This window comes from Salvia splendens, chromosome 21 (genome assembly GCF_004379255.2).
Source record: "Salvia splendens isolate huo1 chromosome 21, SspV2, whole genome shotgun sequence".
NCBI classification, from domain to species: domain Eukaryota; kingdom Viridiplantae; phylum Streptophyta; class Magnoliopsida; order Lamiales; family Lamiaceae; genus Salvia; species Salvia splendens.
Genome location: NC_056052.1, coordinates 249,098 through 261,188, shown reverse-complemented (window position 1 = coordinate 261,188; position 12,091 = coordinate 249,098). Strand labels below are relative to the sequence as shown.

General features: G+C 38.0%; 2 protein-coding genes and 1 pseudogene across 5 annotated transcripts; 1 reads left to right on the top strand and 2 right to left on the bottom strand.

Annotated features, from left to right (window-relative positions):
- The first annotated feature begins 266 nt into the window (after positions 1-266).
- Positions 267-2,842, top strand: LOC121783833 (annotated as a pseudogene).
- Positions 2,782-4,449, bottom strand: LOC121783834 (pto-interacting protein 1-like). The gene is made up of 6 exons (XM_042182010.1): positions 4,188-4,449; positions 3,982-4,108; positions 3,648-3,909; positions 3,461-3,575; positions 3,266-3,334; positions 2,782-3,179 (listed from the first exon to the last, which is right to left on the bottom strand). Exons 1-6 carry the CDS (start codon positions 4,413-4,415, stop codon positions 3,084-3,086), a joined length of 897 nt encoding a protein of 298 aa, XP_042037944.1. The 5' UTR covers positions 4,416-4,449; the 3' UTR covers positions 2,782-3,083.
- Positions 4,450-4,978: 529 nt separating this feature from the next.
- On the bottom strand, positions 4,979-11,284 carry LOC121784641. 4 transcript variants are annotated; one of them, XM_042182827.1, is made up of 9 exons: positions 11,140-11,275; positions 10,663-10,705; positions 9,288-10,565; positions 7,415-8,756; positions 6,934-7,213; positions 6,461-6,568; positions 6,111-6,389; positions 5,863-6,006; positions 4,979-5,550 (listed from the first exon to the last, which is right to left on the bottom strand). In XM_042182827.1, the coding sequence occupies exons 3-9, from the start codon at positions 10,504-10,506 to the stop codon at positions 5,362-5,364; spliced, it is 3,561 nt and encodes a 1,186-aa protein (XP_042038761.1). In that variant the 5' UTR covers positions 10,507-10,565; positions 10,663-10,705; positions 11,140-11,275; the 3' UTR covers positions 4,979-5,361. The 4 variants fall into 4 exon arrangements, 3 of the variants coding, with proteins under 3 accessions (XP_042038761.1, XP_042038760.1, XP_042038762.1); XM_042182826.1 differs by having other exon boundaries at positions 10,670-10,705; XM_042182828.1 differs by lacking the exon at positions 10,663-10,705 and having other exon boundaries at positions 11,140-11,284.
- Positions 11,285-12,091: the final 807 nt, after the last annotated feature.

The window sequence follows — 12,091 nt, the reverse complement described above, 5'->3', positions numbered from 1 at the left end:
GTGGATACAACTATTTTGTAGTCCATGGATGTAAGCGTGTGTGTACGTAATCAAAATACATAATTAAGAGAAGCAATGTTTCATTTCTAATCTGGAAAATTAGAGGCCGTTATTTTTGGCATCATACGGTTGAGAAATTTAACTGCTGCCTCTTTGAGAAATTCATACAATTTTGTTCTATTTAACGTAGAATTTCAACCCCCGACCAAACACATTTCCTCATTTCAAAAATCCCAATCACATTCTTGAAAATAAAAACAAAAAAAATGAATATTTTCTTTCTAGCGACACTCTCGCTTCTTGTGATCGCCGGTCTCGTGGGGGGCTTTGACTTCCACGAGGCCGAACTGGAGACTGAGGAGCGATTGTGGGACCTCTACGAGCGGCGGAGGAGCCACCACACAGTGTCGAGGAGCCTTGAGGACAAACACAAGCATTCCAACGTGTTCAAGGCCAATGCACGTTACATCAACGATTTCAACAAGATGGATAAGCCCTACAAGCTTGAACTCAACAAGTTTGCCGACATGACCAACCACGAGTTTCGAAGCATCTACACCGGTTCGAAGGTGAAGCATGAATGAATATTCCAAGGGGACCCACTGGCGAATGGAAGCTTCATGCACGAGAATGTCCAAAGTGTTCCGGCCTCTATTGATTGGAGGAAGAAAGGGGCAGTCAACCCCATCAAAGATCAAGGCAAATGTAGTAAGATATTCATTTCATTGAATCGAGGTCTTGTTTTTAATAGGTCAAAAAAACAAACAATTTTAAAGATGAGGTGACGTCAATTATGGACTTGAACATGCAATCTTTGGTCTCAATTGTCACATTATAACTAGACAAACACAACAACACAAATTTGTTCTATTTTACAATTGTACATTTAGGTGGTGTTCGGTTTGCAATACTAAATAGTAGCAAGATATAATCTAGGATAAGCCATGACTCAATCTTATACTAAAAAAAGATGTTTGGTTGGAATGTCAATTTTAATACTCCTTAAAGCATGTTTGGTTTGAAATATTATATAGTGTCAATATATTGTATATTTACTATGATACCCTTCTAATTCTTCTCCCAATTATTGAGTCTAATATTTTACGTTCTTATATGAATTTGCTCCAAATAAACAAAAATATGTTAAATTCCATTTTCAAATAATGATCTGGCAAGGACGTTATTATTTTTATGTTTAATATTAAAGTATCAAAACTTTAAATATAAATTTCTACAATTCTATCAAATATGTAATTATTCTTATGCTTCAATAATAAAAGAAGTCTTATTATAACTGTCATTTTTATTAAATTAGACATATTGCATAATATATTAATATATGATAAAAATACACATTTTAATAAAATATTATAAATTTTTTTTGACCATACCGATTTACAAATATTATAGGAAATAGGTCCTATTGACTAAATTAAATAAAAAATTACAAATCAATAACTACATTGCACAAACTATGGACAAAATTAAATAAAAACACCAATTTTAAATAACACAAAATGGAAATTGGAATGGAGGATATCGTCAATAATTCGCTGAATTAGCAAAAGGGTAAATATGAAAAGTTAAGCTATTGTGGAGGCATATTAATTTTGTCAGAGGGGTTAGGCTCAGATGACTTGTCTTGGGACTATCCATCCTCAACTTAATCTTATATTGAGTCTAAGATAGAATATGACCAACCAAACTTAAGATTAAACTAATCTTGAGATTTAGTAGGGGCAACCGAACAGGGGCTTACATTTGGCGAGCATACAATATAACATGGTCGAATGTTAGTTATTTTATGGGATGTTTATGCAAAAGCACTTATTATCACAAAGAAACATTGAAAAATTATTGTCGTGAAATTCTGAACTCAAATTTAGAATATATAGCATCTACCAAAATAAATTTTTACTCTAAATCGTAACTTAGTGGAGCTAAGATGCTTAAAAGTTAAACCCTACCAAATAAAAGAGGTTTTTTTAATTATAAAACTTTCTTTTCAAATAGTCATTTTGGAATATGAAAGTCAAAATTTAGAATAATTAGCACTGATCGACTTTTTATGTTCAAAACAGGCAGTTGTTGGGCATTTTCGGCGGTGGTTGCAATTGAGGAGATAAAATACATCAAGACAAAGAAATTAATGTCTCTGTCTAAACAACAACTTGTTGATTGCGACAATAGCCTAAACCAGGGAGGTGATGGAGGGCTAATGGATATGGCATTTGAATACATAGAAATGAATGGAGGATTAACAACATCGAAGATATATCCCTACAAGGACAAAAATGGAAAATGTGATGCGGAAAAGGTAAAATAATCAAATACTACTACTCATGATTATGTATATACATGTTGTTACAATCTTCTACTACAGGAAAATGCTACGGTGGTATCCATTGATGGACACAAAAGGGTGGCCGTTAACGACGAAGGCGCCCTGTTGAAAGCAGTAGCTAACCAGCCTGTCTCCGTGGCCGGGGGCCTTGATTTCCGGTTCTATTCAAAGGTAGCTCGAATCGTTGGAACATATTTTTGGTTGATGCAAATATATTTATTTATATTTTTGGAATGCGATTACAGGGGGGAAATGTGACACGAACCTGGACCACGGGGTGGCAATTGTAGGGTACGGGAAGACAGTCGATGGAACCAAGTACTGGATAGTGAGGAACTCGTGGGGAGTGGATTGGGGCGAGAAAGGTTACGTTAGAATAAAACGCGGGATTAAGGAAAACATGGACAATGCGGGATTGCGATGAAAGCATCTTATTCCATCAAAAAGTCGGCCAACAATCCCGGGGACAATCAAATGACTACTAAGTTCTATCTATGAATTTAATAACAAAGAAAACTACTCCATTTAGATGTTTTTGAGCTTCTTCACCTGCTGAAACTACCAATGTGTGTCAAATCAAACACCAATGAAATGTATGCATTCTCAAAAACACACAATTGGCTCACTAATTAATTAATCCTACACATTCTTTATCTACACAAGACTATTATTTCTCTATTTTCTTTATCTCTCTCACACCACACACAACTTCAGTCCGCCGTTAGAACTGCAATATAAGCTACTCCAACAGAGGCTGGAGAGCTTGTACTACACCACTCATGCTAGGGCGATCATCAGCTTCTTCTCTTAAACACAACGCTGCAACTTCGACCATCTATATATATAGGGATATGATGAAGAAAATTTCACAAACAAGAAATAAAAAAGTACCATCATACTTTACAATACTGATTTTGTTACCTTTGCAGCTCCCGCAAAGGGAAGGTTGTTTCCCTTGAGCCTAGCAACAACAGGGTCCTTGTGCTTTGCCTGTTCATAAATTATTCAATCTTTTTGCATATAATAAAGAAAAGAGTGTCAAAAACACCCTTGATGTTTACACCAAGGTACAAATAAACTCTTCTGATAAACAAATGGAAAGGATAGTGCTCATACCCACGCCATAAGCCACTGCATATCCCATGGTTTACGGCCAGTTAGCAGTTCAAGGATGACCACGCCAAAGCTGTAAACGTCGGTCTTGCTACTGAGCTGCCCATTCAACACATATCTACCACCAACGGTGGTGGTTAGTTATTATGTCAGACTCATTATTCATACATATTGAGGGGTAAGGACATACTCTGGGGAGGAATAAACTCGTTTGAGGAAAGCAGAGAAAGGCACTATAGTCTCGTGAGAACATGCCTCGACATCAATGGGTAGAATAGATAGATCAAAACCAGCTATTTTAGCAACACTACTGTCATTGAAAAGTAAGATGTTGTTGGACTGGATGTTGCAATGAACCTGTCCTCTCTTGTGAATGAATTCTAGTCCTTTTGCAGCCCCTACGGCTATTTTAACTTTTCGCGCCCATGACAAGCCCCTACCACTTGTACAACCTAAACATATGTTTGAAATTAACATGGATTGCCTTCTACACAAACATGAAAACTGTATGAATTATGGCTTACAATGAAGAATGTCAAAAAGGGAGGATTGGTGAGAGAATTCATAAGCCAAGAAGCGTTTATCACCGTGCACACAGTAGCCGAGTAGCTCAACCACATTTTCATGCTTCAGGTCAGATAGTATTGAAACCTAAGACACAACAACTTACTAAAGCAAAAGCAGATAAATTTGTTTCCAATCTTGTTAAAATAGTAGAATAAAATGCAACCTGTTGAAGAAATTCTTGTAGTGGCTGCTGGTTGTAAACCTTTTCTATTGCTGCATCCTTTCCATTTCCCAGGATTGCGCGATACACACTTTTTTCACAGATTGCATCATTAATCAAACGCGTTGGGCTAAAACTATCAGTAATGATGTTGATAAAATCTAAGGAATTGCAGGAACAGAGATCGGCACCTTTTTGAAGCCTACAGTTGTTCCTATGCCAAAAGATCATCCCATTTAAATAATCTCAGATCAAGAAAATTGGTTCATCCATTAACAAAAAAGCACCTTTTTACCAGATGGTTTAATGTAAAATGTTTATTATACAAGTAACTTATTTTCGAATGAGTTTTATTGTGAAAATTTCAATCTAATTGTATAACTGGGACGATTATTAAATGGTGTTGACTAAACCATGCACCATTCCAGCTTTATTTATTCAACATGCATGTCTATTTTGTAATTAAAGTCAATTAATATTAAAGGAAACAAAGCGAAAGTCATACAAACACGTCTCATCCGGTGTGTTTGGACTTTGGTGTCATTTTGCCATTGATTTTATATTTCGTTTAGTACGTAAATAACTAGGGTGACAAGTGTTAATACAGTAGATATTAATCAAAATGCAAAAATATTCATCTTCTTTCATTAAACTTTTTATGAAAGAAAAATTAGCGAATCCAAATAAAAGCAACAATAAAATAAATCCAATATGAGATCAAGGACTGAAAAAAAAAACGAAAACAATCAAATTTATGCACCTATATGATCAAGAATCATAAAAAAGAAAGAAAATTGAATATGAGAAGATTGAGTTAATATCGAAAATTAATGAAAGCGAGTACAACCAAAATTGGACAAGATACTAATTTTCACAAGCTATTATAACTAAATCACCTAAAAGAATTACCACACATCATTTACAACAAGAGTGATCACTTCCTTTCCTGCCCACCAGTACAAAATGCAAAGGCCCCAAAAAAAAACAGAGGAAGATTCTGTTTTGTAATAATAAAGATACAATTTTTGGAAATGGGTAAGGAAGATTCGATCATCTGTTAAAACCAATCACACCTTCCGATTTTGTGCAGGCGCTCCAACAATACAGCCGCATTGAAGACTGATTTGCAGATCAACGGGCAGTGAAGACAGGTCGGATCAAAGACTATCCTTCTTTCTCATGATGAGATGGGTTCATAAGGGTACTGTAACCAAGGGTGTTTCAGAGCCTCGGATGCAGAAGGTCTCTTGTCTGGGTTCACTTCTAGCAGATGAGCAACGAAGTCGATGAAGCCTTGGTCCCCCATTGGCAATCTATGTCTCAAGGATGACTTTTTGGGTATCAGGTATTCAAGTCTGTTACTATCCTGAGGAGAAGAGAGGAAGTAATACATCATTTTCTGCATGTACACAATTTATATGTAGGGCGCGTTCTCTTTGGTTGTAAATTTACGACCAGAGAGAATGCACCCGTAGAGTAGTAAAGCAAGATATGTTAGCTGTGGATGCATCTAAGTGGAGAAAGTTGGAATTTTGCATTTAGTGGTAATGCCATCACATTATTATTTGTTAAGTGAGACTGAGAAAAACGGTTGTTCTAAGGCCACGAACCATCCTTGTTTTATCATGCAATCACTAGAACGTTAAACATGCATAAGGGGGAGAGTAACATGAGGTACCTGGCTCCTTTCGTAAAGCATGTGATTTTTGGTGAAATATTTGTATGTGTCACGTCCTTTGGCAAGCATTCCTTGCTCAATAGAGCCTATGATTCCGATAACTCGAGCAAGTAAGGTGGCAGGAGAATCATTTTGAAAGAGTACCTATAAAGGAACAGATAATATCATCAAAGAAACGACAAAATATAGAAGCCTATATTGAATGGCAGTGTAATTCAATTATAGAAAAAAATAACAGCATAACTTACATTGCATGTGCATAGTTCTGCCAAGATGCAACCAAGGGACCAAATATCAATCTTTTTTCCATATGGAAGTCCCAAAATGACCTCTGGGGCCCGGTATGACCTAGACTGAACATAAGAACAGAGATGGTCGGTCTCAAAGCAACTGCTTCCTAGATCGATAACCTTAACCTCACATCTACTGTAGCTTTTGACCAAGATATTTTCAGGCTTCAGGTCACAATGAATGAGGCCAAGACTGTGTAAGAATTGAAGAGCTTCCAAACATTGAATCGTGATTGACTGCAGCAATCAAAATTATAGTCAGCAACAAATACTATATAAGCAAGCAGACAATAAATTTTGGACAAGACCTGTAGTCTTGGCATTGTAAAGTACACTTCTCCTCCAGATTCCCGGTTAAACTTGTGGAACTCATATAGGTTTGCTTTGAGCAATTCACATACAATCAATAGATGCTCCTGCATATATGAATAACAGTCAGTAGTGTCCCTTTTCACTCACAGGCATATTATGATTGATGATCACAAGCTTGCAATACTCACATCAACTCTCAGCAGTTAGTATCCAAAAGAGATTGATAGTAGCTTGCCATAATTCATAAATAAATTATGAGCTTAATTATAAAAATTGTATTTCATTCAATCATGTTATGTATAGTGTTGAATCTGTTGATATAGCCTTCATATGATGATAAGATTAAGACAAGGTTGTCTAAAGCAATGCACATAAATGAGAAGCTAGCCATGAAGAGTCAAGCCAAGTGCTAACAGTTACTGCTGAACAATCTACGTCAATCAAACAGATGGAAGAATTGCTTACTTACGCGATAGTAGAAGTAATCATACAACCGAAGAAGATGGTACTTGTCACCAGGATCATGTTTATTTACATACTTGAGCAGCTTTATTTCATCAAGGCTCTGATCAAAAAAATCTTTGTTGTTCTTTATAATTTTCACGCATACATCCATGCCAGTATGCAGATCATGTGCCTGAATAGCTTTGCTGAATGCAGCTGATCCAAGATACTCAGTGACATGATAACGACCAGCAATGACTGAGTTCAAAACAACATGAAAATTCTTGTCCTCCTCAAAGCCGGTCCTAAACACAAAAAACAGAAGCACAATTGAGAAATCGTTTCTAATAGTAACACCACAGACAGAAGTAGTAAAGTAAAAAAGAGTGGAGGTTATATAAAATCAGTCATTACAACCACAGTCCCATAGAAGTATCACAAACTTCTAAACCAAAACAAGGACTATTCACAGGATGCTGTGAAAAAAAGATGGACAAGGTACATGCCTGTTTTTTCTGTGGACAATTTTCAAATTGAAGGTCTCAAATTCCTCCTCTTGTGCTTTGATTTGCTTCACCTGCTCTTGAACAGCAGCAGCTTCCTCATCCTCGAGGGCCTCAACTGGATCCTCTTCTGTTATGCCTGTTGTTTTCATATCTTGTTCTTTCTTTACAAGTTCCCTATCAATGTAGCCATAATTAGAAAGAGATGACGGACTTGAATTTGCTGATTCCCCAGCATTAGCATGTTCATCCCTTGAACTCTTAGTTGGTGAGGAGTCGTTGCTTTTCGGCCTCCATGATGCAAGCATGTTGTCATTCGCCATGCCATGATCATAAGCTTCATCGCCCAAAATGGTCTTATTCTGGTTTGACCACAAAGCTTTGCCTGAGCTTTTTTGCACCACTTGTCCATCTCTAGGAGGAGGAAATGAGAAACCTCCATCTAACTTTGCTATTGCATACGAATTCTTGTCATTACTCATCATATGTTTCTCAGTATTATGAGTCTTTGATCTATTATGAACTTTTTTAGATCTCTCACCAGCATTCTTATCCAAGTCATGTTGTGAGTGTCTAGGCCCTTGAACACCAACATCATGATACTGAAAGTATTCTACATCACCTTCACTGCTGTCTCCAACCAAACTTTCTCGTACTTCACTGCCTATATCAGCAGCATCACTGTTGATTCCTACACCAATAGATCTAACTGAACCGTGTTGATTATCATCCATGCAGATATCTAGTTGCAGCCTTCCCAGTTCATTCATAGCTTTTCCATCCCCTAACATAATGAGTTCATTTGTCTGAGACACAAACCCCTGCCAAACAGGTTCTGAACGCATCAACTTGAGCTCCTCCTCGTCCATCAACTGCCCACCATATTGCCTAATCATATCACTATCTCTGTCTCTCCTGTAAATTTCAGTAGCTGACAGCCCATCATGGTCATCTGCAGGCACAATAGCATTAACGGTTTTCGACTGGATATACCTTTCCCCAGAGAAGTAAGAATCCTCCTCAGTAAATGACTGGTCATCTTCATCATTTTTGTGCTGACTCCGTTCTTGAGTGTCTGGAACACTCCCATGTCCAGTCCCCTTCTCATTGTCACTTGGGTAGTCGATTTCATGAGCCAGAAACCAGGTCTCATCTTCAATGGGTTGTCTCATATAGCCAACATCATCGTCATCTTCATATTCATCAGAGTCCCAATATTCATTAGGGTAGTCTATGGATTCACTCATTCCATCACCGATAGTTGCAAAACCAGAAACCAGGTCAGAAGTATCCTCAGTGATACCCTGACTCACAGATAGCCAATTGCCTCCTCCTAGCCTCTTTCCTATGAATCATCATTATCCAAATAGAAATGCAATAAGTAAACAGACAGCAGTCAAAATAAATAAATTTCTTAGGGAAGGATAGGGAGAGAGAGTTGATGTATATAAAAATGCTGCCTCGCCAACAATGTGGTTGTTGACGGGAAGGATAAAAGGAGAAATCATTGTAAAGAAATCTAGTGAAGAAACAAATTGAAAATTGAAGGAGACTGCAGAAAAGATCATCCATATTTCACATAGTCCGTGTTCTTCTCTACACAGCTAAGAGACAGAAATGTCAGATAGTTCGAGCTCTCCCCTCTATTTTAGAACCTAAATATAGCAAGGCTACCAAAGGAAGAAAATATGTAGAATGAGATTAAGAAAATCAAATTGTGCTCTCAAGTAAATTCCCAATTAAAACATATTAGCATATATAATCAATTTGAGAAATTCCACGACGTTCTTGTTTACACTTATATAAGCATGGTAGTGACTTGTGAGCATAGTTCGCATGGTGGGAAAGAAAATATTCTAGAAGTATTTGGGAAAACCTGTTGCACTGATCTCTTGGCCAATAGGTACATCCAGAAATGACCCAATAAGAAAAGCATTGTCGGCATCCAAGATCTTCGGTGCATCACGTTCATATTTCTCCTCCCAGTGAATATTGAAAGGCTTGTCTTCTGTCTTGAGTCTCACAGGTGGTAGCCTTGGTAACTCTTCCCTTTGGTTCTCGGGTGCAAAATTAAATTCTAATGGACCGAATTCTTTGGGCTCAGCTCCGTGGTTCTTCCCAAAGAAAAGAGCTCTACCCACCTCATCTACTTGCTCCTTTATTGCTGCTCTAATGTTATTGACTTCTGCTTTCCTTTTACCTTCCTGTTGATCAACAACAGCAATAGCTCTGTCATAACTTGTAGAAGTATCTCCACTGGAAGATGGGAAAACAGTTTTCACATGACACTCTTTCTGGGGCTCTGATGAAGGTTGACCAGATACATCGCTTCTGGACCAGAGATTATCAACGAGATCATCATTTGAGCATGTGATGTTTGGCAGTCTTTGTTGATCCACTACCTTATTATCACTCTTCTTCTCATATGTCAAATCTGTGCTAATACCAGGCCAAGTAATTCTCTTTTCACCAGAAACACTGGCATCATCACCAGATTTGTGGTGAACTTGACCACTTTCAAGAGTCTCAGCTGAATTCATCTTTGCTTTTCCAGGAACCTGGAATCCCGAAAAATTGTTCTCACCGGCACTGCCACCATCATTCTGGTACGGAGTAACTGGACCATTGCTTGTACCGTACTTCCACGAATATAAATCAAGCACAGTATCATCCAAACCATTGGAGAAGACAAAGTTCTTCTCACTTGCTGCAATATTCTCACCAGCCTTGCTCTGCTTTTTAGTAGTGCCAGCATTTTTCCACTTTTTATCCAACTCATTTCTTCCGGTTCCGCTATCTACCTCTTTCACAATCAGCTCCTTAGATGAGTCAACAGTACTCAAGGCAAATGAACCCTTAAGACTTTCCACGCCATGTCTAGCACTTTTTGTGTTTTTATCTTCTTCTCCTGAAACAGCCATATTTACTTCTTTACCTGATCCACTCGACTCCTTATCATCAAGCATAAGCTTTTGAAGAAGCTCATTCAAGTCAGGCCTATTACCCAATTCGCTCCGCAATGCAGCCTCTGCCTTTGTAAATTTATTCTTTTTCAGAAACTCCAGTATAACATCTACTGAACCCGAATCAGCCATTCGATAATACACACTTCGAGCACTCCGCACCAAGTACTCGAAACACCACTAGCCTAAACCTGGAAAAATGAGAAAAACAAATAAAGCATAAACCTGTTATTCAACCGAACCTTCAGCTCCCTACCCTTAGAAAGAGATAAGCAAAAGAAAACCAACTGCAGACTTTTCATATTTTCATCATATGCTTGCAGCCAAAAACCTACAAAAGCAAAACAAAAAAAGGGGAAATTCAAACTAAGCCCACACTTCTAAAAGCAGAGCTAAGAACAGATGTATAAAAATATCAAAGGCGACATTTTTCACGATACCAAAACTTACAAAAGCAAAACCAAAACCAAAAAGGGAGAAATTCAAACTAAAACACAATCCTAAAAGCAGAGCTAAGAATACAATCGCAAATAAATATCAAAGATGGCCTTTTCATAGATCCCAATACGCAAATCCCATCAACATTCGCAATAGTAGTAAATTTCCTAGGGATTAAGCGAAAAAACCTGAACGATAATTCATAAAGCTCTGCGCTTTAACGAAACCCTAGAAAGCACGAACACTTCCGCGAAATGGGAATGATTGTCCCAACGAAATGGGGGAGCATTCGAATTAAGATTGAAATGAGAGGCAAAAGAAGCTTACAGATCGACGAGATGCTATTCGTGAAGCCAACAACGGTGCTATTGAATCCATCGCCCAAACTTATTTAGAAATCTTAGTAAACAAAATTTGAAACTCTTCTTCACTTTTTGTAAGCAAGCAAAACTATCAGGAATATGTTAATCCGAATATAAAAATCATAATCTGTGGGGCATCTTCTTGTTATGTCGGAAATTAAATATATAAAATATTTATTAATAAAATTAACAAGCCCTGCAACATTTCTGACCATGAGGTGTGATTGGATAACAAAATAATATTCGCAAAATTGAAAAACTTTAAATACCTTCACGGTGTCCACGGTAAGCCGGGCACTTCCAATAGCCCCGCCACTTTTTTGTCTACGGCCTCAGTTTATTTGTCTGCGCCTACAAAAAAAAGTGTCCGCAGCTAGCCGAACACTTCCAATAGCCCCGCCACTTTTTTAGCCACTTTTCATTTTATTCCATTTTCGTTTATTTTAAATCCATTGTAATTAAAATTATCGGAATGTAAATAATTAGAAACCGAGGTATTACTGAAATGTAAAAAAAGTATTGGGACTAAATATTCGTTGTATTATGGAACCAAGAAAATTATACAACGAACATTTAAAAAAATTACAAAATAAAAACACAGCCACCGTGTACTCGGTGGCGGAATCGGATTCCTCCTCCTCTTCTCCGCCGCCTCCCCCGCTGCCGCTCCCCCCCCCCCCCCCGGCCCGCCGCATCCTCGGACAACCCCAGCTGATTCTGGATCCGACACATGAGCTTGTAGTATATACCCTTGGTGATCGGGTCGGTTGCGGTCTCGTAGAAACGGCAGTTGTCTTGCAGTTGTTTTATCAACTGTACATCTAGGTTCGCCCTCAAGACTTCGTGGGAACCAGTGGTCATGGATGGCGGTATAGGGGCGGGCTGTGAGATGCGCGATCCAGACACGGCCGACGAGA

Excerpts from the sequence above, each read along its gene's own strand:
- LOC121783834 (XM_042182010.1), bottom strand. The coding sequence starts at position 4,415 with ATGATCTTTTGGCATAGGAACAACTGTAGGCTTCAAAAAGGTGCCGAT. Across the intron at positions 3,576-3,647 it reads CGAGTTTATTCCTCCCCAGA|ATATGTGTTGAATGGGCAGC; the intron begins GTATGTCCTTAC and ends CGTTGGTGGTAG. Across the intron at positions 3,180-3,265 it reads CCTTTGCGGGAGCTGCAAAG|ATGGTCGAAGTTGCAGCGTT; the intron begins GTAACAAAATCA and ends CTATATATATAG.
- LOC121784641 (XM_042182828.1), bottom strand. The coding sequence starts at position 10,506 with ATGGCTGATTCGGGTTCAGTAGATGTTATACTGGAGTTTCTGAAAAAG. Across the intron at positions 6,569-6,933 it reads ATGATTACTTCTACTATCGC|GAGCATCTATTGATTGTATG; the intron begins GTAAGTAAGCAA and ends TCATATATGCAG. Across the intron at positions 6,390-6,460 it reads TTACAATGCCAAGACTACAG|TCAATCACGATTCAATGTTT; the intron begins GTCTTGTCCAAA and ends TGATTGCTGCAG.